Below are 25655 nucleotides of genomic sequence, written 5' to 3' on the forward strand. Positions count from 1 at the left end.
ACGATGACCAGGCACATTTTTGGTCAGCACACGCACAATGTCCCCTTCTTCCAGGGAGATATGCGCGAGGCACTCCGTACATAATCGTAAGGCGAATCGTACTGAAAAGGAGCCACGACGGCTGTCAGAGGTTATGCTTGGTCGCGCTCCTATAATGTGCAACTTTCAAGTTTCATACTGGTCTGCTGCCGACAAGGATGGCCAAATGGACATGACGACACCATCAAGAGGCCCCCCCCTGCAGCAATCACCATTCGTACCCAATGGAAGCTTCGACGACGACAGCACGCTTCACCTCCGATACATCGTAGAGCCGCGTGCTGAATGGGATGAATTAAAACCCTTGACCAAGGTACTAAGTGAGTCGACGGCCAAGGCAATACGGTCAAGGCGACTGACATGAAAAAGTCCGCGACGTGCTATACCGTCGCAGGGATTACGTTTACATCAGAGGTCAGGACGGAAGAAACTCCCACGCCCTGTGGATCGCACGCATCCAGGAAATCAGAGCCTGTGATAACACTCGCGCCTACGCTAGGGTGTTGTGGATGTACCGTCCCGAAGACCTTTCGGGAGAACTGGTATGCGGGGGAGCCAGGCTTTCCAATGACGGGGGACGACAGGCATACCACGGGCATGCCGAGTTGATCGCATCAAATCACAGTGCGTCTGCCGGCTGATCGTGTACCACTGACAGCCTTCGCTGACCAGTGCGCAGTGGACATTATTAGCCTTTCCTGCATCATTGGCAAGTCGACTGTGCGCCAGTGGGTTGAGGAAAAGAATCAAAAGCACCGTACGTGGTACTGGAGGCAGGCTGTCAACGTCCTGAGCCAGCAGCTCTCGGTAAGTGGTAAGCGATGCGGCGGTATCCCCAACACTAACATTTGCAGGCGCCACGCCACGTCTGTTGTTGCAGTCAGCCAGAAAACCCCGATCGACTGATGATCAAGTGCCCTGCGGCTGGGACCGGTTGCGGCATATGGCTTCACCAGGCATGCGTGGCAGCATTTCAGACGAACGTGAAGCCAGCTCAGTGGGGCACACCAGAAGAGGTCGCAGATGGCGGGACCAATGCAGGACTCTCGAAGCGCATCCTGTGTCCAGCCTGCTATGCAGAGATCTGAGTCGAGTTTGCAAGCGCGCAAAGCGGACTTCGGATGCTGACACCTGGACAAACGAAGCCTGTGGTCGAATTAAGCTCAGATTCAGTCCCGCGATGCAATCTGACGTCACTTCCCTGTGCTGTCATCCTTGTCATTTACGTCACCTATGCCTGTCCACGCAGAGCATGGGAGTGGTTGGGATAATGCATGTAAGTGGATTGGCGGCAACGACGTACTCAAGATGAGGTGGACTCCGAACCAGCGTGACACGGCCAAGAACTGCCGACGAAGGCATCAGCGTAGAGAAAGGTCAAGAGGGATTCTATGAAAGAGAGCGGTGGTTATATACCCAGTGCAATGACTGCCAGGCGACGGAAGTAAGTAGCGCTGCCTGCGCCCAATTCGTCTGGGTTCTCAAAATAGCATGCTCAGTTCATACCGGATGCTAAGAATAGAATCACGAGCAAAGCCACCACCGACAAAGTATATCCCTTGTCTGGCCCGCGTGCGTTTGCCGTTCCGCTTGAGACAATGCGAGCGAGTCAAGCCACCGCCAACATGAAGAACCTCTTTGCACTCTCTACACTGTGTATATCGGTTTGTTCTGCATATCCGGCCAGTACACCTAGCATGAATCAGATCACAACATTGAACATCTCCTCCCCTACCATTAGTAACTTGCAAGTAGCTCTCTTTTTAGAGCATGCTGAGATCTCGTACCTACGCAGTCTAACAAACAGTACTGCCATTCCAGAGAACCTCAAGGCCGTATTAAACGTATGCTCTGCCAATCTGGTTGGTGCGTCGTGAATCTGATTTTGCTACTAGGAAGACGAAGTGCATCGACAGGCACTACATGGCATCCTCACTGCGGCAGGCACCAAACCGGGCCCCGTGTGCAAATTCCTGTTCTCTAACTTGAATGGGTCAACTCTCACGGGTGCTGGGCAATCTCTCAGCGCCGCTAAAACAGGAAGTTCCTTGGATTTGCTGATCAATTTGCCATTGGAAGACGCCGTTCTCGCACCGGGCCTTGCAGAAATGGCAGCTGCTGAAGCCCGACACCAGAACATTCTTAGTACGGAAGTCTGGAAAGAAGCGGCAGTAAGACCCTTTGATTCGTCCATGCCCGCCACTTGGGCATTCAACCTCGTTCGCCACTTTGTCATGCCGGACTCCTGTTCTCTGCTTCCGTCAGTGTCAGCACTTCCACAGCTCAATGGACATGTCAGCTCCGAGGATGCCCGTTACGTGGCCCGACTTAGTTGGAAAGCGAGTGAGCTGGCAAGCCAAGGTATCACCGTTCAGCCGCTCTTTCTCAGCTGGCTGAGTAGACCTGGAGGACCTATACATACGCCAATGCGCCTCAATAATGAGCACTCTGGCGAATGGAGCGTGCCTGAAGGCGTACGTGGAGTCGCATTCATCGCCATCACCATCCAAGCACAGTTCACGACGTATGAGGAGCTGAGCAGACATATTGTAGCGGGCCCTGCTATGGTGACAGTTGGGTGAAAGGATACGATACGCCAGGTCATTCGTGCACACCGTGGGACGCCTTAATGAGCTTTACAATTGAATAAACAGGCTACTACCACCACATTCATCTGAAAGACAACGTTCAAAACGGCACTGCTTGTTTTATAGAGAAATTCGTGAAGACTATGTCTGGGAACATGCTGAAAGCAAAGTACAGCCAACAGTGATTGCTTCCCTCCTCGACGTCACTGAGAAAACATGAGGAGTCCTGTGACTATCCAGAAAACCATCCAAGCACGACTGCCTCTGAGCTTCTCGCCTCGGGACATTTGCAACGCGGTGGGTAGGTTGTTGACGACATCGAAATGTGAACTCTTCAGGTCGGACGTCTCAGAAGCCTTAGGCAACAGCAGCTCCGAGTTTGTAATCGGGGGCGGACTTGTAGTAAGTGGTGGGATAACGGCTGACGTTGTATTCAACGCACGGGTCGGTCCAAGACTGAACTGTAAAGAAGTTGTGTCTGGTAGGCTCGTCATGGTCGGCTGCCAGAGATTCGCTACAAACGCCGCACCCGCCATGTTGTAGACTGACTGAGAGACGACAACCTACACGGAATGGCGAGTCTCACATGTTTATGGGCTACTACATACAACACTGCATAAAAATAGAACGTATCGGACTAAAACTTATTTTTAGGTGCAGCTATTTTGAGGAGAGATGTCCGTAGTAACGTTGAGCACAGCCTCGTGGTTCCTGTTTTGGGTATACCTCTAGGATATAAAGTACCCCACGTCGCTTGACGACTGGTAGTGGGTGAAAGGCCAAACCTATTCTATTCTCATCGCTATAATCTATGATGGCATCAAAGAATACCGACAATAAGCGGAAGAATATGTCGGATGACCGTAAGGTGGTCTATCCTGACCTGACGGGATTCAAAACTCTCATCCAATCGAGGGCTGACGGCTCTTCATACTCTCCTCGCGGTCACGGGGCGTCAGAACTTGCTGTCGCAGCCAACTATCATCCACCTAACGCCATGAGCGAGTCGGGGTCAGACCGTGCTGCCGTAACCAACTATCACCCACCCAATGCCAAGAGCGAGTCGGGGTCAGATATGGGGCCAGAATCGCCTGCGATGGGATCCCCTGATCCCCGACCTTTGAAAGAAAAGAAGAAGGAAATCAAGGATTATTTATGGAAGTTGCCAGAATCGCCAGTGGAGGAAACTCCGGATCCCCGACTTTCGGAAGAGAAAAGGCAGGCAATCAATGGTTTTCTATGGAATTTGAACGAAAACCCAAGTCATTACAGCATTTTGGGTTTACCAGACTATGCAGATGCAACAAAACTGGCTAAAGCCTTACGGAGCCAGCACCTCAAGTTTCATCCGGACAAAAACGGGTTTCCGGGCGCTAAGAAGTGCTACAACCGCGTTGTGGAATCTTATAAAGTACTTGATGACTCGAAGAAAAAGGCTCGCTACGACAAAATCCTCCAAGAAATAGCCAAATCAGACTACCAGGGTGCCCCGAACATGAGCAAAAAGCCTCACTTCGAAGAAGCTTTCCATCAAAGTGCGTGGGGCCGTGAAGACGAGGATGATGTTGGTCTGAACAAACACAAAGACGAAACAGATTCGGAGTCTGAAGCAGAAGAACTCTCAAAAGAGGCAACATTCCCTCATGTTCCATCACCGGACACGACTATCACCGATATCTTGGACCAGATGAATAGCGATGTCTTGACTTGGTTTACGAGCAGCAACGTGGATGATTGGAAACAAGCAGACTTCCGCATCAAGAATGCGAATAAGAGCATTGAACAAATCAACAAAGCATCTAGAATGCCAAAATCGATGTACACGTTCAAGGGAAATGATCTTGCCTCCGTTCTGAGCGATTTCAGAAATATGAAACGCAGCCTCCGAGAGAAGAAGACTGCCCATGTCGCTGAAGGTCTCGGCCATGCTATCCTGTTAAATTTTGACGCTGTGAGGAAGCGCCCAGAGAACCAATGGCCAGTGAAGTGGACAGAATTGATCCGCGAAGCTGTTGCTTCAGTTCATGCCAAGAAGGGCTATCCGTACAATGGACCTCGCCAAATCGCACTAAAGCCTCAAGCAAAATCAGGTTTCCCAGGCCTCCGGGAATCCAAACCAGATTTCATTCCTGTGGAACCGGAAGACACACTTATGCCGGACGCACCCGCAGCATCATCTCAAAACTACACGCAGCAAGTTGGATTCAGCGGCTTTTCACTATCTGAATCGTACCCGAAGCCAGGTTACACCCTGGATAACCGACGGATCCTCGGTTTTCGAGGCTGGGAAGCAGCCGACGTACGTGAAGTGGCGCTTGATAGCAAACCCTTTGATCTCTCCTCTGCGCGTTTCGCGAGAATGCAGTTCATCGTGGAAGGCTTCAATGGGAAGTCGATAGAGCTGCTATCCGGAACTGAGGCGGGCCAGCTGGTGAAGAAGGCTCATTTTAGCCAGCACTTGAGTCAGCAAGGTTTTGTGCCGAGTAGCATGAAACAGGTCCAAGGCAGCATTCAACGACCGAAAAGCATTCTCAAGTATGCGTGCTACGATGCGACTTCGACTACAATTCCGGACGGGGTGGCTCTCGTTGAGGCGGAGCGCGGCCCCCCTTTCTTAATAAGTCTCGTTGTGATGCGGGCTATATGCAACAAAGAAAGGGTAGATGCTGCCTTGCGTCGCTACCTAGAGACTCATAGGCGACTTCCTTCGCTATCGCATTCTGAGAACAGACGTCTGACGTATCGCCCTCGTCAGCCAGAAGCGCTCAGACGCATCGGCTATCGCAATCACATTGATGACTTCATCGCTGACGACCCCGGCCTTCTCACTAATAGCGACGTTTCCAGCAGTGATGATGGCGCCTTTAGCAGTGATGACGAGGGAATGGGGTGGTTGGTCCATAGGCCCAACAGGGGAAGAGAAGCCCGCAGAACCGGGGGCTCAGACGATCGAAAGATTCACGGCCTGATCGGCAGCATGGGAAGACACCTTAAGATCTAGACTGATGTTTGCAACTGTGCCTGCTTCTGCGTGTTTGTCTGGTTTGCTAATATCGTCTGCGATATCGGACAAGGAACCTGATTGCACTAGAACTAGGATAGAAACTCCAGAATCCGGGCTAGACCATGTAAGTCCCCTTCTACGGTCCCTGCTTCCTGCCTGTCGACCCAGCCCTCCGTGTAACTTCCTCCGAAATCAATTAGCCACGCGTTATCTTCGGCATCGATCAAGACGTTGTGAGGCTTCACGTCCCCCCAGACAAGGCCAGCTTTGTGCAGTGCAGCCAGCGAGTCCTTGATCTGTGCTGCCCATTGTTGTCTTAGCGAAGACGGAGCGAACGCTCTTGCCCGATGAAGAGGAAGCCGCTCCTCAACAAACGTCAGAAGCATCCCCAGCAACTGGTCTCCGTCACCAACAACGCCGTGCAGGCGGCAAACACGGGCTTTCGGTCCCAGATTCGCCATCGCAATCTGTTTGAAATTTTTCAGCTCCTGGCTGACTTCTTCGCGGCTGCCCCCGACACAAAACGGTTTGAAAAAGTAGGTATCCTTTCCATCATTAACATGAACTCGACGTGGCAGCCTGATAAGCACGTCTTGAGGCCGGTCGTAGTATATCTCGACCTGTGAAGGAGGGTATATTGTGGTCCATCCTTCCAAGTCGTGAGCGAGCTCATCAGAGATCCAAACCCATGGTATCCGAGGGGGCGTCTGGGTTTCGACACGACGCGGTCGAAGCTCTTCTTTCTTCACATCTAGAGTGAGAACTAAATAGTCGGCGAAAAAATATTTCGCCAAAGTCGGTATTCCAAGGCCTCCTGGTGGCTCGGTTGCGAATTGCGCCATCAGGGGCTCGAATGGTTTCACGAGCCATTCTTGGGCCTCGTCGTCGTATAAATCGTCAATAACCTCCTCTCCAGACTTGAGAACGTTCAGGCACTTAAAGTAATACGCCTCGACTTCGGGTGATTCCTGGAACTGCAATGGAGAGAGCCGCAGGTAGATAAGCTTGCCATTGCGTCGAACGGTGATTTCGCAGTCGTCGTCCTTGTCGCTCGTGAGATACGACTCCACGAAATATTCAAGCGGAGACATCGAGGTATGGCGATTCGGTGATCACCGTGCGGGCTTTCAATACGATTTGAGTAGATGATGGTTGCTAGACTGGGAGATGGTCATGTATCGCAGAAAAAGAGGTTTGAGATGGTTGGGGCGTGAGGTTGGGCCATATTCCTGCCTGAGGTTTCAATTCTGGTCCCTGAACCCAGGCGACGTGGTGCTGTCATCGGCCGCTTCTGCGGGACCCAGCGCTACATTATTGGCCAGTCTGTTAGGCATGCCGCTAAGCGCTTTCCCACCGCCATGTCGGCATCGTGCCTTGTTCCATTTACCGCCGTGTTGAAGGACAAGGTGAATGGCTGGAATTACAGAAGAGCTAAGGCGGCTAGTGAAGCCCAAAAGTGCAGAGCCTGACTGCCCTGGATGAGAACTTTAGGGGCCTTCTGGTCAATCAGCAGCTACGTTGTCTCAACCTAGACAGCTCAGCCTACCAATCATAGCCTTCAAGACGTCTATCTGGCCAACTGGTTTAATCGGCGCCAAATAACATCAGGGGATTAGCCACGAGACCTTGCCGAACGGCCTCGTGAACAAGAGCCGACCATCTTGAGGCCAGAAGCGCTGAGTCTTGACATTCGCCACAGGCACAGCAGAAGTCTTGACACATACAAAGATGGACGATTCATCGTCTCTCAAGGATGGATACGTTTGTGTCCTCTTGACGACAACGAGTTTACATATAGCCTCCTCACCCACCTCGAATTGTCTACATCCCTGACGCTTTGCTTCCCATCAAGACCTGGATACTTGTTGTACCTTGCGTACACACACAATTGTTCTTGTTCTTCTACTATTCAACCAATCCCTTGTGTCAAATATGTGTGGGAGATACGCCCGGAAAGGTGCCTGTGGCCATCAAATCAGCAGGGCGACTTGGGAACCAGAGGACCCCCGTGATTGCCCTGAGGCCGTACAGGCCAATCGTCGCGATAGGCGAACCAACAAGCTCCTCCGATGCTCACCACCCCAATCGACGTATCTATACTCTGTACATGATAGGGTCTGCGAGAGGCCAGAATGCCGCATTCAATTCGAAATTGTCAACCGTGGATGGACTTGCCATTTCTGCCGGTGTTACAACCAGCCCGGCGTTCGGCCTTGTGATGGTAGGATGGTAGGAACTGATGTGATATGCGGGCATGAACCTTGCTTGGCTTGTCGCTCAGGTCATGCGTGGGGCGCTCGTTGATAAGGGCGACAACCCATACCAGTAAGGTAAGGAATCTGTCCATCCACATCGATATCCGGGTTTGGGGATTGGGCTGGCGGTTTACTTAGCAAATTGCACAAAGGCTGATGGTTTAATTTCGAATGCAAGAGTCTTCTGGCGGTCGAGTTTGAGTCAGTGCGGGTGTTGTGGGGTGCGTTCTTTATCATGAGCCGGGGTTTGAAGGGGAAGGAGGGTCGCGGCAACATACACATAGGGCCTTCGTAAGCAAGCCAAGCATACAAGGTTTTCAACCCGAGCGTCGTGATGTACTAGACGCAATTCTGACTTCTGATCATAACACGGGGACTGCCGAATTTGCTTGTCGCCAAAATCATCCGGTGTGACAGGAGTACTGCTTAGAAATCTACCCCTCTTGCCTCTACAGCATGGAAGGCCCGGATCTGAGGGTCCGATGTACCATGTATGTCAACTGAAAAGCTCGGTGTTTAGTAACCGTAGGTTTAATCTTCCTATTATCGCTATATAAACTACATTGCCCCTGTCTCAGCCTGCTCTCATCCCACCCGTAGTGGTTACATAAGCACGACTGACAACCCGCTTGGCCTTCATGAAGCCAAAACGTGATGAGGTACGGAAAATTCGTTACGTACTCGCGTGGTTACGGTAGGGTAAGCTGGGTCTGATGAATGTTGAATGCGCGGTTCTTCTCTCTTGACCAGTCCAACAAATGCTCCATTGCGGAATCGATTCGCGCGATGTACCAGAAGTGGGTTCTTGGCGAGTGCTCGGCAGATGACCGACCCCTCCGTCCCGAGTGATGCCCAACCGTTCTTCGAGTCTCGCACCCCAGAAGGACCGCAGACCCATCACAAAGACCGCCCTGAAGGCAACCTCGGCAAAAGCAGCCCCACAGGCTGTGAAAATACCAAAAAATGCGCTAAGAAGATGCAGTCGGCGCTAGTAAAATTCAATCCAGCGATGCCGAGAAGGAGGATGCGAGGGCGGAACGTATGTCAGGTAGTGCCGGCACAGCGATGCGCCTGGTAGACGTCGTCAGAAACGCGGTGGCCGCCAAAGAAGTCACCGCCGGCTCTAAGGCCATCATTGCGATGGCACAGCAACTATGCCGTTTTCAGGCCGCCGCTTTGGCGCCAGGTGACCAAACCCAACCTGTCTGACAAACGGATGGAGCTCCGATGCCGACTCGCATCGACCGTCTCTTGCCACGGAGCCGTCTGTTAGCGTCCGCGTCGGCCCGTCCACATCCCTTCGCGAGGCAGGGAGACACGTAGCCAAGACGCTGACACTCAACCACAGACAGTGCATTGCCCTCTAACTGATATGCCGCCAGCTTGACCGAGAGCGCCAAGGTCAAGGGGGCCATGCCCAGCTTTGCCAGTTCGTTGGAGGGGAAGATGGAACCGGCAAGTCGCGCGTCATTGCCGCCGTTGCTGAGCTTTTTGCTCGCACGACCCAAACCGAACGGCTCCTCATAACGGTGACCTCAGGCACTGCAGCCGCGAACATCAACGGCATCACTATCTACTCTGCCTGTCGCTTTCCCAAGGATTCCATAGCAATGAGGCCATGGAAAGGACGTGGACGGCTTCGCAGCGGCTGGTTCGGCGAGCCTCCGCATCGGTGGCCGCACCAGGATGGACTGGCAGGAGAAGTTGATCTTGATCATAGACGAGGTGAGCATGCTGGGGGCGCGAACACGACATTGCGCAGGCTCTGTGGATAAGATTCACCACGGTTATCGTGTTGAACCAGCAGGCTCGCGCGGCCTTGAAACTAGAAAACGGCGCCAGATACACCGCGGTCGAAGCCATCCTGGACAAGACACATCCAGGCCACCATGTCGACACCATCACAGTGATGCACTTCGGCCCGCCAGCGAGGCTGCTGCTCGCGTCGGAGACCACGAACGGCTTTTGCTTCGTGGGCATACTCCCCGGGAGCCGTTCTCGTGACGCCTGTTAGCGTGAACATAAGGGTCAGAGAAAGCGGTCGTGGCAGGAGCACAACGTCACACGCAGAGGCTTGCCATACGCGGCGGCCTTTGCGTGTACGGACTACAAAGTCCAGGGGCGGACGTTGGAGCGCGTGGTGCTGGAGTTGCGGGGAACGAGGACGACGAACATTGACGGGTGTAGCAGTGCGATCCTTGCAGCCTGTATGTGCAGCTGTCACGATGCAAGACCTTAGACGGGATCATGCTGCTGTCCGAGGCACGGGAACGCGACTTCACGGGCGACACCGTTCCTGAAGACATGATTGACGCCGAACGGAGGCTTGAGCGGCTGAGCGAGGAGACTATCCGAGACGCCGAGGAGGCGGGATTGGACACGGATTAGGATGAAAGAACTAGGAACAGAATGAACGATACTGACCGGTCGACACGGCTCATGCGGTGATGCATCCAAGGCAAGGTGATCACCAAGGCAGTGAGCGTTGATGACAGTCGTGGTGGAGAACTAGACGTGAAATCGACGCGATGGTGATTGGCAGATAGTGTTAGTCATCGCTGACCGAGCTGTAGAACTTCAGCGCGATGGTGCAAACAGAAGACGCGAGGTCGGAGCGGTTGTCAATCTCCAAGCTGACGATGACGGCGAGCGACTGCCTTCTAGTATGGTGACCGCTGGAGAAGAGGACCTCACTTCGGCAAGATGACCCACCGACTTCGTCGCCTTCAGGTTCTTCAAGCGAAACCCACGTGGCTATCTGCAAGGGTGCCTGGACTTCCCAAGCCACAACAGGAGCAGCTTCGGCGCTTGTGGTCTTGTGGTTTAGCGGAGGCACACAGGGACGTGAGCCTGTCATGTCATCCTGCATTGTGACGATATGGAACACGAAGGGGAAGTAATCCCTTTGTTTGACCCTGACAGAGTCAATTGCACCGATGTGGAAGGTTCGAGGAGAAGCAGTCTCCCCGGCGAACGCTGGCCTCCTCGTCGTTGATCGTCTCGCTGTCGGTCATGTCACCCAGCTTTTCGGTATCCTTCGCTAGGCAGAGCCCGATGACACCCACGTAACGAAATCGATCATTGGCGGCCACGAAGTCATAGCGCCGCATCTGTCGGCATCCCAGTATGCTGTGGTTGAAGCCATGATTGTTGACCGATCAAAACAAGGGCCATAGCTCGCAAAATGGGGTGCAGCGAAAGCGACATACGCAGAATACGCAACATATTTCGATATTTCGGAAGGACCACGGCCTCCAAGACGGACGTCGGTCGAAGCCGAGCTGTGTCGAACACCATCCATGGTGGAAGTATTACTAGCTAAGCTAGCTTGGAGCCTGATATGTACAGAGATGAAATGACTGATTTCCTAGAGGGTCGATTTGACATCGAAGTATCACCATCCACAACCACGGGCAGTCTCTTGTCTACTGGACGGTTAAAGAAATCAGCCGACGCACTGCGCAGCAGCGCGACCCCGATTTGTGTGACCTCTCCACATACTGTATAAGCTCTCTGCTTAGTAGTTCTCTTCAGCTGGTCTTCATAGACGAGTCTGACTGCGACAGCCGAGACTGGCACTGACACATAGATTGGGCTCCCTTGGGTACGGCCTTCAAGAAGATAGGGAGGTTCAGCCATGACCAAAGGTACCAAATCCTCCTGGCATTTGCCCAGGATGATATTATGCTGTCGAGGGTATACATAGAGATACCGGATGCTACCTTGTTCGAAGACCTCATCGCTCAGTTGTTGCACCATCGTGCTCGTTTCCCAGCGCCGAAGTCCGTGTTTATCATGGATAATGCTTCCATCATCACTTTATGTAGTCTACGGACAATACAAATACCCTTGCCTGATTTCACGGGTCACATGAATCATTTATCGTGTCTACCAAGGGGAAGATACAAGCACGATGGTGAGAGACCCACTCAGGTTTTCTCACGATTAGTCTCTCGAGCTACCTATGGCAGGACTGTTGAGCTCCGTGGCCTCCTATGATAATTCAGCCATGAGGAACGAATCTCTTTCCGATCGAGCCTAGGAATGGGCTCAGTCAGGTAGGTCAGATCGATTGCCCAGGGACAGGAAGCTGTAAAGTAATGTGACTGCAAAGCCTCCGCAGCCTCGCACGCGCTGCTACGCATGGAACCTGTCTTTCAGCCTCCACATCTGGAAGCTGCCGGAAACCTGCTTTTCCTGTGGATCCTACCCTAGAGGTGTACAGGCATGCAGACCCAGCCTCCATGTTTGATACGTTGGAATACGGTCTTAGGGGTCACAGCGTGCGTCGTCGCTCAGGGGCATCGTCGGCGAGCGGCCTGATATAGAAGTTATGACGCAAAGCTGACAGTTAATCCGATGCTGCGGCGGCTGCATAAAATGATAGTCTCAGAACTGACCTCGAATAATAGGCGGCAGCGCGCCACCTACGTCAACTAGAACCGGACGGTCGGACTATCCGAGTCAGGGGAAGAGGGGTACGTACACCAAGGTAGAGATCAAGGCGGCGCTGGTCACCTTAGGATCACCCACTCACCCAGCCGTCGCGCGACCGGGAGACTAGCGGGTGATCGTAAAGCGGCGGGATCACCCAGCTCACCCGCTAGGCATCGACGGGGTGATGGCAGTGAGCACGCGACACAAATCTGTCGCGATGGCACTGGCCCCGAGACGAACCATCACGGTCCGCTTGCGCTCCCATCCCTTGTGCCAGGCGCTCTGCGAGGGCCTTGTTTTCGGCTTGGAGCTCCCGAAGTTGCTGCTCCAAAGCCCTGTTCTGGCCAATGAGCTCGGCCGGTGTGGTACCAATTTCTCCGTCGAATAGACCGCTGGCGATATCCAGAGCTTCGGCGTGCTCGGCTTCGAGAGAGCGAAATTGCAACTTGAGTGATTCGTGCTCGATATGATCAGCCGCCAGCCGGTCATTCTTTGCGGTCATCTCCCCCAAGGCGGACTCGAGTTCCACGATGTGTGTCTTCTTCATCTCCAACACTGCCTCGACCGCTTGGTTGACTGATCTGCATTCGGCCAACTCCTTTTCCGCGCTGTCGAGCTGGGCGTGAATCTCGCGTGCTCGAACAATTTCGATGTTCTGCATTTCAACGGTCTCTTGGAGCTCACGCACGGCCATGTCATTCAACTGGCTTTCCTTCTTCTTTTCTTCGAGTTCGGCTCTTGCATTTTCGAGCTCTTTCACGACCTTCTGGAGGTCTCGGGCCTTCTTCTGGGCCTCTTTCTGTAGCTCGCCATAGCTGCTCGACCAGCGAGCGTTCAGGTTGTTGTGTTGCTGCTGTAGAATGTAGGACCGTTCTAGGTTCTCCTTCTGCGCAGCATCGCGATATGCGTCCAGCGTCCTGCGCGCCTTATCAAAATGTTGAATCAAGGACCAGAGGTCGTAGTCTAGCCGTCCGGCCAGGTCATCACTGCTCGACCCGCCGTTACCGGTGAAGGACTAGGATGTCAGTAGAAAGACTGGAAGCCTGCGGACGAGACTACTCACTACGTTTTCGAAGCGGCTGTCCTTGATCGCTTGGCTTTGCAGTGCCATTGCGGCGGAGTGGCCTGCCTCTGTCTGGGCGGACTGGTCATGCGTCATGGTGAAGGATGAAGAAAAGTACCGGTCTGGTCGAGTGTGTGGTGGTCTGGTCTACGCATCTATGTTTGTTTGTCTTAATCATATTCTGCACCCGTTTATATTCAAATCTGCTGACGTATGGGAGTGGTGAGTACGTTGAGGATATGAGCCTGATTCTCGGCCCTGCCCGTCCAGCATGCGGTCAATAGCAACTGGCCGGGGCAACTGACGAATTCACGCAACAGCGCAACAAGGACAGAAATAGGTCCCTGCCATGCTGCTAGCATAAAGCCGTTCTGGGTGGGACTACGACTGCAAGATGCTGTGCGTGTATCGTATAGTGCATACTGATACGCAGTTGCGAAGACGCTCTCAGCAAGCTATGGACCCCGTTACTTGGTACGCCCTAGCAATTGGGGGACCTCTTTCCACGTCCATTGTAGTGAACCTAGCCTTGCTCACGTTCAACGTTTTACGATACCTGACCCATGGCAACCTCCTGCATTATCTCTCGTGGAAAACTATCTCTCGATCAACACGCCTTCTCAGGCGAATTACCTGGCTTCGTCTCATGCTCGCTGTTCTCTTCATTGCCGCCAATGCCGTACCACTGGCCGTCGGTGTTCACGACGTCTCAGGCTTCGTCCGGCGGTCAGGCGTTTTGTCCGTGGTCAACATGGCACCGCTCTTTCTGGGAACTCAGATGAATGTGATTGCGAGTGGCTGTGGGCTGAGTTTACGGGCTCTTGTTGCTCTGCATCGCTGGCTCGGCATCATGGCCATCGTCCAAGGTCTCACCCACACCGCCGTGGCGCTGTCGACTGAGTCATCCACTGACGTGGGGAAGTTCAGCGACACTTCGGGTATTGTGGTGAGTAGGCATGGGCAAGCATCTAAAGGGGGGGCGGACCGAAGAGCGATGCTGAAGCATGTCTAGGTTGCGAGCATCATGGTCGCCATCCCTTTGACTAGCATTATTCGACGACGCACATATGAAATGTTTGCCGCCCTCCACTTTGGCCTTGCCGTGTGCGCTGGTGTCTTCGTCTATTTCCACAACCCTACGTCGGACGTGCTGGACGCGCCCAAGAGATATGTCGTGGCAGCCGGCGGTTGTCTGGGTCTCGTGTGGCTTGTACGGCTCACCATGATGGTGTACCGCAATGTGCAGCTCGGCGCGCCGTCGAGTCGGGTTGCTGTGCGCACCATCACGTTCGAGCTGGGAGAAACAAGTATACCGCTCGAAGATGCTGTGCACATCCACGTCCGACTGCCAAGGCCATGGAATATTCGCGCCGGGCAGTACGTCTACCTGACTGTGCCGGCGGTCAGTCACACGGCCGTGGTCCAGTCTCATCCATTCTACATCGCATGGTGGTATCGCGTCAACGACGACGATTACATTGTTCTCATTGCACAGAAGCGGCAGGGCTTCACACAGAAAATCTTTCACATGAAGGACAACAAGCTCACCAACAACTACCGCTCCAGAGCGTTCATAGATGGACCCTACGGTCAAGAGATGAACCTCGACGTGTATGACAATGTTGTCCTCTTCGCGACCGGCATTGGAATCGCCGGTCAGCTTTCACACGTCGCGCAGCTTCTCAGGAGCTACTACGACTGCGGCGTCAAGACGAAGAGGGTGACGTTGTTCTGGCAAGTGGATGCTGAGAGTGCGTCCAGCCCTCCCTCTGCATCGCGCGCGCGCCGCATCATACCAATTGCCGTGTGCCGTGTGCCACTTGCCGTCTTCTCTCCACTGACATGGCGTCGCAGTTCAGCTCGGGTGGGTGGCCGACAGGATGCAGCAGCTGCTGGAGCTCGACGAAAAAAGCCAAGTAAGTGTGGGGGCCTCTTGCTCCGGCGGCGACGACGACCAACTCCCGGCACTGACCACTCTGTCGATGACCCATCTGGCGACGGATCTGGCGCCGACGACGAGCTGACGTCCCTTAGGTCCTACACATCTATCTATTTGTGGTCGGCGGCTTCGTATCGCGAGAGGCTAGCGTAACCGACTTTGTCAACCGAGGCAAGCGCATCGTCGTGACGTACAAGGACATGGATGCAGCGTACCTAACGGATGCTGAGCTTGGCCAACATGGGGGTCGTACTGTCATATCTCGTGGGTGATTGTCGTCACCCGATCACCTCATGTCGTCTGATTGCTAATGAGTGCTCATCGGCAGTGTGTGCAGACCCCCAAATTGTCGATCGAGTCCGCGACGTCGTACAGCGCAGGGGGGACGCCAAGGTCCGCTTGACCTGTCTGGACTTTGGCCCCGAAAGTGCGCGTCGCCCTGGATTGTGCCTGGCATGAGACACGGGGCACGGAGATGCCGCGACGAGGTTCTTGAGGGATGATCAGTCCGATGCACGTTCCACCTGTTGGTTGGCTGTTCGTCAGGCTGGAAGGACGGTTGCCGGGGCTGTCTCGCATGAGTCGTGGAGATAATGATGTTTGGTGGGTCTGGCGGGTCAACGGTGGTCGAACAGGCGCTTCAACAGCTCCCCCGATTGGGTTCCGTCTCCTTGGGACGTCCTAAGTGTGGCTGGGAAGTGAGCAGTTCCGTTGTAGCCGGTCATCCAATGTGCAGAATGTAACGAGAGGCAGGGGGCCGCCGCGCAACCAGCAGAACCAGACAGTCACGAGAGGCTTTCCAACCGCGATGGGCGCAGGTCTAGGATGGGTGCCTCTTGGCACATACGAAAGAGGTTGGTAGGATTTGGCACGACTTGTGAGCCCTGTTGCCGAGGCGGATGCTGCGTCCGGGAAAATAGAAACCACCTGATTTTCTTCCGATGATGGTCTTGTTGGACCGAACATGCTTGCGAACCAAATCAAACTGTCAGACCAATGCACTTGGCGAACAAAATAGGTAGTGGAGCCACGAACAATGATTGGAAATCCCGTTGCATTGCCTCTCGGAACACTTTCTAACATCAGCAGCATAAGGAACACCAACAACACGCTCCTGATCGTGCCATCAGCTCGCGCAAACAATGGTCCCCCGCGGCTGTAAGCTTCCAATCCGTAGATCTGGCATGGCGGGGAAAGCACAGCCCACACGTCGGCCCATCTGCCTCCTGTTTGCTGGACCAGCACGGGCCAGAGACCTGGTCCACCTCGTTTGGACCCCAGTTTGATGCCCCATGGCCGTGCCCGTCTTGCTCGTCATGTCCGCCTTCCCCGTCATGTCCGCCTTCCTCGTCATGTCCGACTTGCCCGCCACGCCTGTCTTGTTCACCCCAGCAAGGCGGCCTCGCTTCTGCTTGAAGTAGAAGCCCGTCACTTTCTGACCGATGCATCTCTTGAGGTTCTCCGGTAAGTGAAGCGTTGGCTGCGTGCTGCTTTTCTATCGATGGTCGGCAGTCGGGTCAGTTGGATCATGAACAGGAGCAAATGAAGGGCCGCCGTGTCTGTCAGCCTACCTTGGCTTCGATGTCCTGACGCCAGTGCAGGTCGGTCTACTCGTATGATACAAAGCCACCGTCATCGGGAAAAAAGACATACAGCGCGACTTCGATGTTGCCGAGGTTGCTGTAGTCCTCGCATTTCGTCAGCAAGGAGCCAATGTTCCTTCTGACGGCTTTCTTGTGTCGGACAGTCTCTTTTGGGGCCATGTTGTGTCTTGTCAATGTGGGACAGGACCGGGCCCTTCCATGACACCTACAGCCGCACTTAAGTATGCACCGCGAACTTGTCTTCGACGTGTTAGGCCCGCGCCATGGCCCTGATCGAGGAGAGGAGAGAACCTTGATGACGATCGAGGTCCTTATTTGGGACCTGAAACATGGGGGCTGCTGCAGGGGCAGGATGGCCGAGTCGTCACGATGGTATCATGATTGAAAACATTCACAGCAAGCAGTCGTTCGTTGAGGTATGTATGGTACAGTACAGTACATGCGTTTTCCCGTTTCGTCCGGGCTGCAGAGTAGAACAGCGTGCAGGATGCAACCATCACGTCAGCCCTACGCTCAGCTCAGCTCACCCTGCCCATGAGCCTCTTGCACAACCTTCTGCAGCTCGCTCATCCACGCCTTCAGCTTCTCGATGCTTGCGTCCACTTCCTGACACATCCGCGCCTTGTCGTCCTCCAGTCTACCAGACGTCAGCCAGGATGCCTGTCAATCTCGAATCAATGCTTGACGTACCTGTTCTCCTGAAGACGGAGAGCTTCTTCAATCTTGTCCAGCCTGTTTGTAACATGCTCCTCGAACCGAGCAGCTTTGCGTACGAACTCCAGCACCTCGCGGCCCACGTTGATGGTCCCACCAGGGACGTCAACCGCAGGGGCGCCAGCCTCGGGCACTTCGGCTGGCTCTTGCGGTGGTGAAGAGCAGGCGGGAGGACTACCCTCTGCAGGGCGGCTTGCGTTGCTGTCCAAGTAGTATTGAGCATCACTGTTCCAGTCCCATGCATCGGACTGTGCGGCGGTCGCGCCTGGTGAGCTGGCCGGCAGGCCGAGAAGCGGATCCGAGAGCAGGTCGTCGGACATTTGCTGCATGATCGTGTCTGACGTGTCGGGGATGGAGAAGTCAGAAAAGTCGGAGAAATCAAATGGGTTCCATGTTGACTGGGCCCGGTCGGTGGTGATTCGGGGCAGCTCGTTCAGCTCAGAGAATTGATGGGCCATCTTAAATCACCAGTAGTAAACAAGAATCAACAGCACGCAGTAAGGCAGGTTGTCGGTGAGTGGTCCATACAATGGCACGTATTTGCCCTACAATGTTCAGCTGTTGCTTTATACACTGATCGCCTGGTTCGATGTTCATGCTTGTCCGATATTCATGCTTGTCCGATATTCATGCTTGTCCGATGTTCCTAATTATCCCATGTTCGCGAACACTATTCGTAGTCTGTCTGTTGGGGGCCAGAGGACACCTGCCTGGGTGTCCCTGCCGACCCCAGTCCGATGGCGGCGGAATACTAGCGTGTTTGAGGTTGAATCGCAGTCCCAACTGTCGGACTGTAGCTTCTATTCTGGGTTCGACCAGATGAATGTCCAGGACTTGGGAATAAGATCTTCGACGTTCTGCCAACAAAGCAAGGCCCCGACATAGGTTCGGAGGCAACAGCTTGAGAGTTGAGAGCCCACCCGGTCCACTCAAGAATCCCATTCCACAAGACATCAGCACCAACATGGTCTCTCCAATCTTGGGCAAGGTAAACTGCCTCCCTAAAAAGAACGCCGAGAGATTGAAGTGTCCTAACCATGACCAAGGCGATTGAACCTGCATCATCACCTGGCGTCTTTCGACCTGACAGCCTCGTTCATCACACGTATCTTCTGGGAGCCTCGGAAAGACTCTACAGACTATGTTGCAAGGTGGAACGACCGACAAAGAATGCAGAGCACTGCTGTCAGCGGAGCGCGTACGAGATTGTGTACATGCGGGAACATCAACAGCTGCAGCGGGCCCTCGCGGCGAATCGCGCCCTCGTTCAGCAGCTTTCCCAAGCCCGCGCTAAGGCAGCCTACTACGAGGAGCTGTGGACAGCAACGGGCGCCTCGCGTCAGAGACACAGATTTGTCGCGAGATATGGATGCGGCAACCGCAGCGCACCAGCAGGGTTGGCAAGCCCACACGTCTCTTACCAACCAGATACTTGTACAAGCTCGGTTCAGGACGGCAAAGTCGATTCGATGGGTTCCACACCGGTGTGGATGCGTGATGGAGATGGTCGATACTTTCTTTCTCCTGTCTACGGAACTATGGTCGCTTATTAGATAGCAAACAAGTCCAAGTTTTTCCCCTTGAGCAGAGATCCCTTTGCCGCACTGCAATGGCCGGGAGAGTTATCATCAGTGTCGATGGAAATCATTTGGCCATCGTAATGCCATGAAATAGCCGAGACATCCTCGAATGCAGCTCGTGGCATGGTGGCGGAACTACGTTTGCGCTGTAGGAGAGAGGTCATCACTCAACAGCAGCACAGTTTTGGCCCCAACTTTCGGCCATTGCCACCGAACAATATAAGAAGCACACGGCTATGTATTAACCTTGTTCAATTCCCTCTACTAAGCTCAGCGTAAGCTCAGCGTCACACAATAATGGCATACACCCAAGCGGGCGAGAGGAGAACGCCAGCAATCCAGCAAGCAAAGCCCGCATTCGTCTGTCTTCGGAGACGCATCGCTCATCAGATACTGACAGCAAAACTTGGCACTGGGGCAGCCAAGCTTGGTGCAAGAAGTGACGAAGCCAATCCGAGCCAGCATATCATGTTCCAGCCACTCCTCAGACATAGAACCAGTGAAGATCACGCCGATGTTGATGCTGTGGCCACGATGTTATCGACAGTATCTCTGGGAAACCATCTCAGCCGCAAGACGATGGGCCATCGCCATAGTTGACCGTAAATTCGTTGGTCGCCGAGACGAGACGTTGTCTATGTCACCGATGATAAACTACAGCTCATGATCATTCCACGTGTGTCAACATTTTGTCAAGTTGCGTTGTATATGTACTTCGTCATGCATGGTGGTATGTCTCAATGCGTTGTACGGCATCGGCGCGAACAAGTTGCAGCATGAATCACTTGGGGGCAGCCGTCAATCGAGAGTATGACCACATCATGGGGCTATTGCATCGGTACACTACAGTCGAGTCCAGTGCAGACGTACTGTACAGTACCGTACAGGATAAAGACATGCACATGTTCCATCTCATAGCTGATCAAAGTGCCGCCGTCTCGTGGCACCTGATTTGGGGCTCTGGCGGTCTGTATTCAGTCAGGTCCCAGGTCTAGTCCTTTGACCCCGCACCGGCACCAGGATGTGTTCAAATTGGGCCACGTATGATCTCAAGAAACCTCATTCTGACGTGTATCTCCACGATCGCTGGAGTAAAGGCAAATCGAATGATGTCCGACCGACCTCGAATGCCGACTCGAAGGCGTGACAGGAAGAAAGAAAACTTTGCAAAGAGTATGCGAAACGTAATGAAAAGGCTGGCAATGATCCACGAGAAATACGGTGCCGAGATCTATCTCAGTGCCAAATACTCGAGATGGTTCGAGTTTAGCACTGATACCAACCTTCCACCAAGCGCAGAAGAAGTTGTACGTGACCTATCGACAACGCCAGTCACACTCACTCACCATTGTCCAGGAAAATGCATATCCTTTAACGGTCAAAAGGAGTCCATCGTGCTTCAGGAAGTCGCCTGATGCTCCTGCTGACCGAAGGCAAACGCAAACGAAGCAAGACGCATGTACTCACAATTAGCAACAGGGACTGGGAACAGTGTGTCTGTACTCGAGATGACAGTTCGATCTATGGCGTTTCTATATATGATAATGTAGAAAATATCACATCCTCACAGAAGTCATCGGGTTTCCTCACAAAGGTCGTTGGCTGTCGGATGATATGACAGGGTACCAGGCGGTTGAGCAGAAGAAACGGTGGCTCGCATGAAATGGGACCACAATCAGTTGATGTGTTGAATGATGCAGACTCAGAAGTAGCTTCAATATAGGAAGATCGTGTCTAGTCCACAGGAAGCAACAGGTAGCTGTCAAGGAGTTCTTGCAACGAGTGAAGCATGGCAACTGTTGGTCTTTTGAGGGGGGGAGGGGGGGTCTCTAATCAAGTAGAACAATCGATACCCTCCTCTTCTACCTACAGAACGGTGTCCCTCCTTGCAAGTAAGATAGTCTCGTATACTTTCGGTCCTCTCTTCCGCTCTGTATCACTTTCCCCAAACAGCTGGTGTCCCACAGTTTTCTGATGGCTGGTAAAGGGTTCTGGCAGTAGCCTACTGAATGGGATCTTGACTCTTCTAACAGCACCGTCCTATGGACATTATTCCACAGGCACAAAGCTGGCTAGCCCTCGTGTTGCGACTGGATGTGGCAGACTTCACCGAGTTCAGTTGGCTTTGTTGCAAGGTGGAACGTTCTTGCAACCCGAATGCCTTCTTGCTTGAGGCTTTCAATACCTATGTGAAATTGAGAGGCCGGCAGTGGGACGGTTGCTGCTCGGCCTGCTGTCTGAATGAGAAAGACTTACGGGGAGAGGGGCTAAGAGTCACACAAGAACACTACTGTAAAAGCGGACCAACGACAGCGTTGAGAGGAGTAGCATCGATTACTTCATCTATACTGTAAAAAAGACTCATGAGATCAACTGCTGCTTGTCCTTCACTCGTCGTGAGAATTCGGTTACAGGTGCAGATATTAAGGCCGTCCGCGGCGTGATTGTGCATGCAAGCCTCCAGCAATCCAATGGCATGATCAAATATTAACAGCTCTGCTAACTATCGTTTTCAGGGAGCCAGCCCTTTGCAGATGCTCATGGAAGAGATCGCACACAGGAAGTCACGCTACTAGCCAGCCATCTCGTCCTTCTGAACCTGCCACGCACTCACCATCTCTGATTTTTCCTTGATGCTCATTTCAGAGAAAGACTTCCCAAGCAACTGTGCATAGCTTGCCTTGAAGTCAGCCAACGCGTCGCTGAGATCGTCTGTGTCCTGAAATCGAACGCTTCGGCCTTGGTTCCCAACATCGTGTGATTGGGCTCGGAAACGAGCAGTGTCTACCTCTGCGAGCCCTCGGGAAGGCGACCGGCTTGTTGCAGCCCGTAGTCCTGCCTCGGTATCATTGTAACGGGCTTCAGCTTCACATGCCGCTCTGTAAATAGCGTCATCGGCGTCCTTCTTCGTCCATCGGTTCCTGAGACTCGACCTCGTTTCCCATGACTTCTTTCGATTGCCGTCGATGTCCCACATGATCAACACATATGTCGTCGGCCACTTTTCGACAATGTCGGGATTGATCAGATTCAGATCATTCTGACAGCCGATAGGGCATGCCCAAGCCACTCCCCAGATGCCAATGATATGGCGCTTGGTGTACCGCCATTTCCCACTGGGTAGCTTTTTGTCGCCGTAACGGTTTTCTGAGTTGGTCACTTTGTACGGATCCTCGTCGTTTCTCTCTCGCTCTTCGTACTCGGCAGATTCGGCGAACGACTCCAAGCGGTATTTCGACGCACCTTTTCTCCCGTGGCGGTTTATATAGAAAGTCGTCGTTCCACGTCCCCAACCAACCGTTTGAAAATGTTCCGAATGCTTTAGGGTGTGTCTGACGAAGAGAGCCTTCTGACCATCTTCGTCGAGCTCGAACTTGTTATCATCTTGTGGTGGACTCTTGGGTCGGACGAAGAGCGGCGACCCAGCGCTGGTGTCGTTGGCACGGGCGTTGTTCGTGTCGTTGCTTACACTTTCTCCTCGAGAGGTCTCAGTCATGTTGCGTTCATTGTGATCGATTCCCTTGTCGTGACTTTCAGCAGCCGAGTCCTTTTGTTCCTCCTGTCTGGTCGTCGCGCTTTCGCCTTCGCCAGTGTTCTTTTCGACGTTTTCGTCAATGGGGCCGTTCTGTGTAGTGCTCTCCGTCTCTTCCTTCTTGATTTCTTTGTTTTCATCTGAATTCTCATCTCCGCCCTTTTCATCATCATCTTCTTTATCCACATCCATCGACTCAGGAACGCTAGCCAAGTCTTTAAGCAAGTTCTCTAGCCGTTCAATTTCCACCTTGTAATGATTTTTCTCTTCTTCATCCTTTGCTTTACCTTGCTTAAGCTTTTCGTTCTCAAGTTCCTGAGTCAACTTGCTCTTTCGTTCTTTAGCAGCCGAACCGTTCTTCTGCGACTTATTGATCGAGCTGGATGATCTGGCCATGACGAAAGGTTGATGATTCGAGGACAATTGACTTCAAGTCTTCCCTGGGTTGTCGACGTGATGCACTTTCTGCCTGCTTAGAAGTCTGTTTTCTCCTTAGTATTTATACAGCAATGTGGTGCTTCGACTAGGTGCTGACCTATGTCTGCTCCGGAGGTCCTCCGAGGTCCCAAATGTGGACCATCGAATGAACGACAGTCGAGGCCCAGAATTCGGTCTTTTTCTTCAAGTCCCAGGCCAGGGCTTAGGAACTTTTGGCTATGTATGTTGAGTTCTCACCTGACTTTGCCAATTCGGTGCACGCTTCATCTACAGCTATTTGGACGGCTTATGATATATGGTGAAAGGGAGGCCTTCCCTCCTAGATCTTCACGGCAGCTTCAGACATGGGCGTGCATTTAGATCGCCTCGTGAACACAGTTCGACGAGGTATCGATATGGTCTCATTGTCTATGAAGAAATCGATCTGCTATTCTAAAAAGGGTTTAAATGTCGGGTGGTCCGGGTTCTTTCCGTGGGAAAAGACAGCCGACATTGCTGGACATGGTGTTCGGCCACCAGTGACGTGTTCACCGACTCTTCGAACGGCAAAGTGCGGTTATATTAGAAGGGCAGATGAGATATATGTGGTGTAATGGATATCAAGGGAAGCGCAGCTTGGAAGGAACGAAATATATTTGATCATAGCTCACACTTGCGCACGGTGGCATGGATCATAAGCTGTGATAAATTATGCCTGCCCAGCTTATTCTACTAGTTCGATGGGCTTGGTTCCAACCAGTCTCAAATGGTAGTGCGTCACGTAAAGAATGGCAGAGCACCACCCAGTAGCCCTAAGGCACATCCGCAACAGAGACAGCCCACTGACAGTCCAAAAATGCCCCCCTGCTCTAAGTCTACCCACGCTGGCAGGGCAGACCGTAAGACCATCTGGAGCCCAACTGCCAGCATGAAGGGAAGACAGCATACTAAGCCAAGAAGAAGATGAAGCCCGCTTTGGAAAAGACGGAAAGGCATGATCATGCTCATCATACATGAACACCAACCCTTGAGAACAGAGATAAAGAAAGTGAAAGCACCGATGATTAAGACGATTCCAGCGATGAAGCAGTTCATGATGTGAGGCGCGGTCATGAAAGCAAGACCTCTATCGTCCAGAAACTTCGAATCACCGAACGCCTTATTCAACACCTTCAGTGCTTCTGACGGGATAACATCCGAAATCTGGAATGGCAAGCGGTGACAGAACTTGTCTGCCAGATCGTCGACACACATGTATCGTGTTCCGAGGTAGAACACCTGCGGGATACTCGGGATGGCCTTAGACACCTGAGTTGCGACTGCGTCCGCCACACTGCGCACTCGGCTGACCGAGTCAGGGATAGCTGTCTTGACTGTGTCTCCGACTCTAGATGTGGCGGCATCGATGTTGCCTGGTGGTTTTGGCACTTTGGGTACTTTGGGCACGTTGGGCACGTTGGGTATTTTCGGTATCTTGGGTACTTTGGGTACCTGTCTCGGCAAGATTTCTTGCAGCTGTTGAGATAGGTCAAGCTACAAGGCACATCAGCACCAAATCTCGTACCATCCTCATAGACCCGTCATGAGTACCTTTATTGTGGCGATGCCTGACTTGGCATAACCCTGGGAGAGGCCCAAGGCAGCTAAGATAAGGCAACATAACACACAAATGAACATGGACACAGCTAGAAAGACTTTGTAGCCACCGGGTTTGCGCATTCGAGCTGTTTGTACGAGCGATGGTGCGTCAACTCTGATACCTTTGGTGTTTGGATTGGGCGTTTTTCAGGTAATAATAAGGAGTTTAAGGTCAATTACGAATTACTGAAGAGCCTGAGAATAGCTCTTATATGGCTTGGAGCAATCCTAATACTCGGTGTGACCCTAAAGGCGGCTCTAGAAAGGGTCCTTCAACTGGGCCCCAAATCTCGGCCCTGGGAACAAACGACGGTGGTTGAAGAGTGCTTCCGTTTCTCGAGCTTTCGCCGCGAAGCTGAAGGGGGCGGATTGCACGGATACCTACAGCATTCAGGAGCTAGTGGACTGGATCAACGACATACATCGTTGGGGTTTGTCAACACACAGTCGAAGCCGTGAGAGGGATCTATCACGGCAATCCCTGCATGGCGGTAATGTCCCCTTGCGCTTGTCTCCCTGGCCTCGACGATATCAACAGACCACTGTAGCAAGAAACCGTAATCCTCATCATGTGCGTCCCTGCTGTGTTGCCAGTGACGTTTGATGATGGATTTCAGCTCCGCAAAAAGCTCCTCGACGGGATTATGGATGGGCGTATATGGGCTTAAGTACAGGAGCTTGACGCCAGCTGCGGCACAAAGAAGGGCAATATTGTCAGAACGATGGAACGACGTGTTATTCATGATCAGTACGGACTTGGGGTTGGGTCAGCGGCCGCAGTGGTGCAGTAGCTGCTCAATGTAATCTCCAAAGACAGCCGCATCCGTTGAGCATTGGAAAACTTT

General features: G+C 52.9%; 11 protein-coding genes across 11 annotated transcripts; 6 read left to right on the top strand and 5 right to left on the bottom strand.

Annotated features, from left to right (window-relative positions):
• Positions 1-154: 154 nt before the first annotated feature.
• VDAG_09213 (uncharacterized protein) lies at positions 155-1127 on the top strand (the record flags this gene model as incomplete). Its single annotated transcript, XM_009655515.1, has 4 exons — positions 155-359; positions 409-663; positions 719-846; positions 996-1127. The coding sequence occupies 4 exons, from the start codon at positions 155-157 to the stop codon at positions 1125-1127; spliced, it is 720 nt and encodes a 239-aa protein (XP_009653810.1).
• Positions 1128-3441: 2314 nt separating this feature from the next.
• Positions 3442-5628, top strand: VDAG_09214 (uncharacterized protein; the record flags this gene model as incomplete). Its single annotated transcript, XM_009655516.1, has 1 exon — positions 3442-5628. One exon carries the CDS (start codon positions 3442-3444, stop codon positions 5626-5628), a length of 2187 nt encoding a protein of 728 aa, XP_009653811.1.
• A 92-nt stretch (positions 5629-5720) lies between these two features.
• Positions 5721-6722, bottom strand: VDAG_09215 (uncharacterized protein; the record flags this gene model as incomplete). The annotated part of the gene is made up of 1 exon (XM_009655517.1): positions 5721-6722. The coding sequence occupies one exon, from the start codon at positions 6720-6722 to the stop codon at positions 5721-5723; it is 1002 nt and encodes a 333-aa protein (XP_009653812.1).
• Positions 6723-7406: 684 nt separating this feature from the next.
• On the top strand, positions 7407-8267 carry VDAG_09216 (uncharacterized protein). The gene has a single exon (XM_009655518.1). The coding sequence runs from the start codon at positions 7564-7566 to the stop codon at positions 7933-7935; it is 372 nt and encodes a 123-aa protein (XP_009653813.1). The 5' UTR covers positions 7407-7563; the 3' UTR covers positions 7936-8267.
• Positions 8268-9040: 773 nt separating this feature from the next.
• On the top strand, positions 9041-10274 carry VDAG_09217 (uncharacterized protein; the record flags this gene model as incomplete). Its single annotated transcript, XM_009655519.1, has 7 exons — positions 9041-9045; positions 9109-9174; positions 9269-9315; positions 9532-9611; positions 9691-9858; positions 9913-10069; positions 10126-10274. 7 exons carry the CDS (start codon positions 9041-9043, stop codon positions 10272-10274), a joined length of 672 nt encoding a protein of 223 aa, XP_009653814.1.
• A 160-nt stretch (positions 10275-10434) lies between these two features.
• VDAG_09218 (uncharacterized protein) lies at positions 10435-11645 on the bottom strand (the record flags this gene model as incomplete). Its single annotated transcript, XM_009655520.1, has 3 exons — positions 10435-10789; positions 10952-11253; positions 11388-11645. 3 exons carry the CDS (start codon positions 11643-11645, stop codon positions 10435-10437), a joined length of 915 nt encoding a protein of 304 aa, XP_009653815.1.
• An 844-nt stretch (positions 11646-12489) lies between these two features.
• VDAG_09219 (uncharacterized protein) lies at positions 12490-13482 on the bottom strand (the record flags this gene model as incomplete). The annotated part of the gene is made up of 2 exons (XM_009655521.1): positions 12490-13338; positions 13390-13482. The coding sequence occupies 2 exons, from the start codon at positions 13480-13482 to the stop codon at positions 12490-12492; spliced, it is 942 nt and encodes a 313-aa protein (XP_009653816.1).
• A 298-nt stretch (positions 13483-13780) lies between these two features.
• On the top strand, positions 13781-15784 carry VDAG_09220 (FAD-binding domain-containing protein; the record flags this gene model as incomplete). Its single annotated transcript, XM_009655522.1, has 5 exons — positions 13781-14332; positions 14399-15137; positions 15241-15302; positions 15421-15589; positions 15654-15784. 5 exons carry the CDS (start codon positions 13781-13783, stop codon positions 15782-15784), a joined length of 1653 nt encoding a protein of 550 aa, XP_009653817.1.
• A 1658-nt stretch (positions 15785-17442) lies between these two features.
• Positions 17443-18101, bottom strand: VDAG_09221 (uncharacterized protein; the record flags this gene model as incomplete). Its single annotated transcript, XM_009655523.1, has 2 exons — positions 17443-17566; positions 17620-18101. The coding sequence occupies 2 exons, from the start codon at positions 18099-18101 to the stop codon at positions 17443-17445; spliced, it is 606 nt and encodes a 201-aa protein (XP_009653818.1).
• A 579-nt stretch (positions 18102-18680) lies between these two features.
• VDAG_09222 (uncharacterized protein) lies at positions 18681-19196 on the top strand (the record flags this gene model as incomplete). Its single annotated transcript, XM_009655524.1, has 1 exon — positions 18681-19196. One exon carries the CDS (start codon positions 18681-18683, stop codon positions 19194-19196), a length of 516 nt encoding a protein of 171 aa, XP_009653819.1.
• Positions 19197-21795: 2599 nt separating this feature from the next.
• Positions 21796-23151, bottom strand: VDAG_09223 (uncharacterized protein; the record flags this gene model as incomplete). Its single annotated transcript, XM_009655525.1, has 1 exon — positions 21796-23151. One exon carries the CDS (start codon positions 23149-23151, stop codon positions 21796-21798), a length of 1356 nt encoding a protein of 451 aa, XP_009653820.1.
• Between the last annotated feature and the right edge of the window lie 2504 nt (positions 23152-25655).

The sequence above is a fragment of the Verticillium dahliae genome, genomic scaffold, assembly GCF_000150675.1.
Source record: "Verticillium dahliae VdLs.17 supercont1.23 genomic scaffold, whole genome shotgun sequence".
NCBI classification, from domain to species: Eukaryota; Fungi; Ascomycota; class Sordariomycetes; order Glomerellales; family Plectosphaerellaceae; genus Verticillium; species Verticillium dahliae.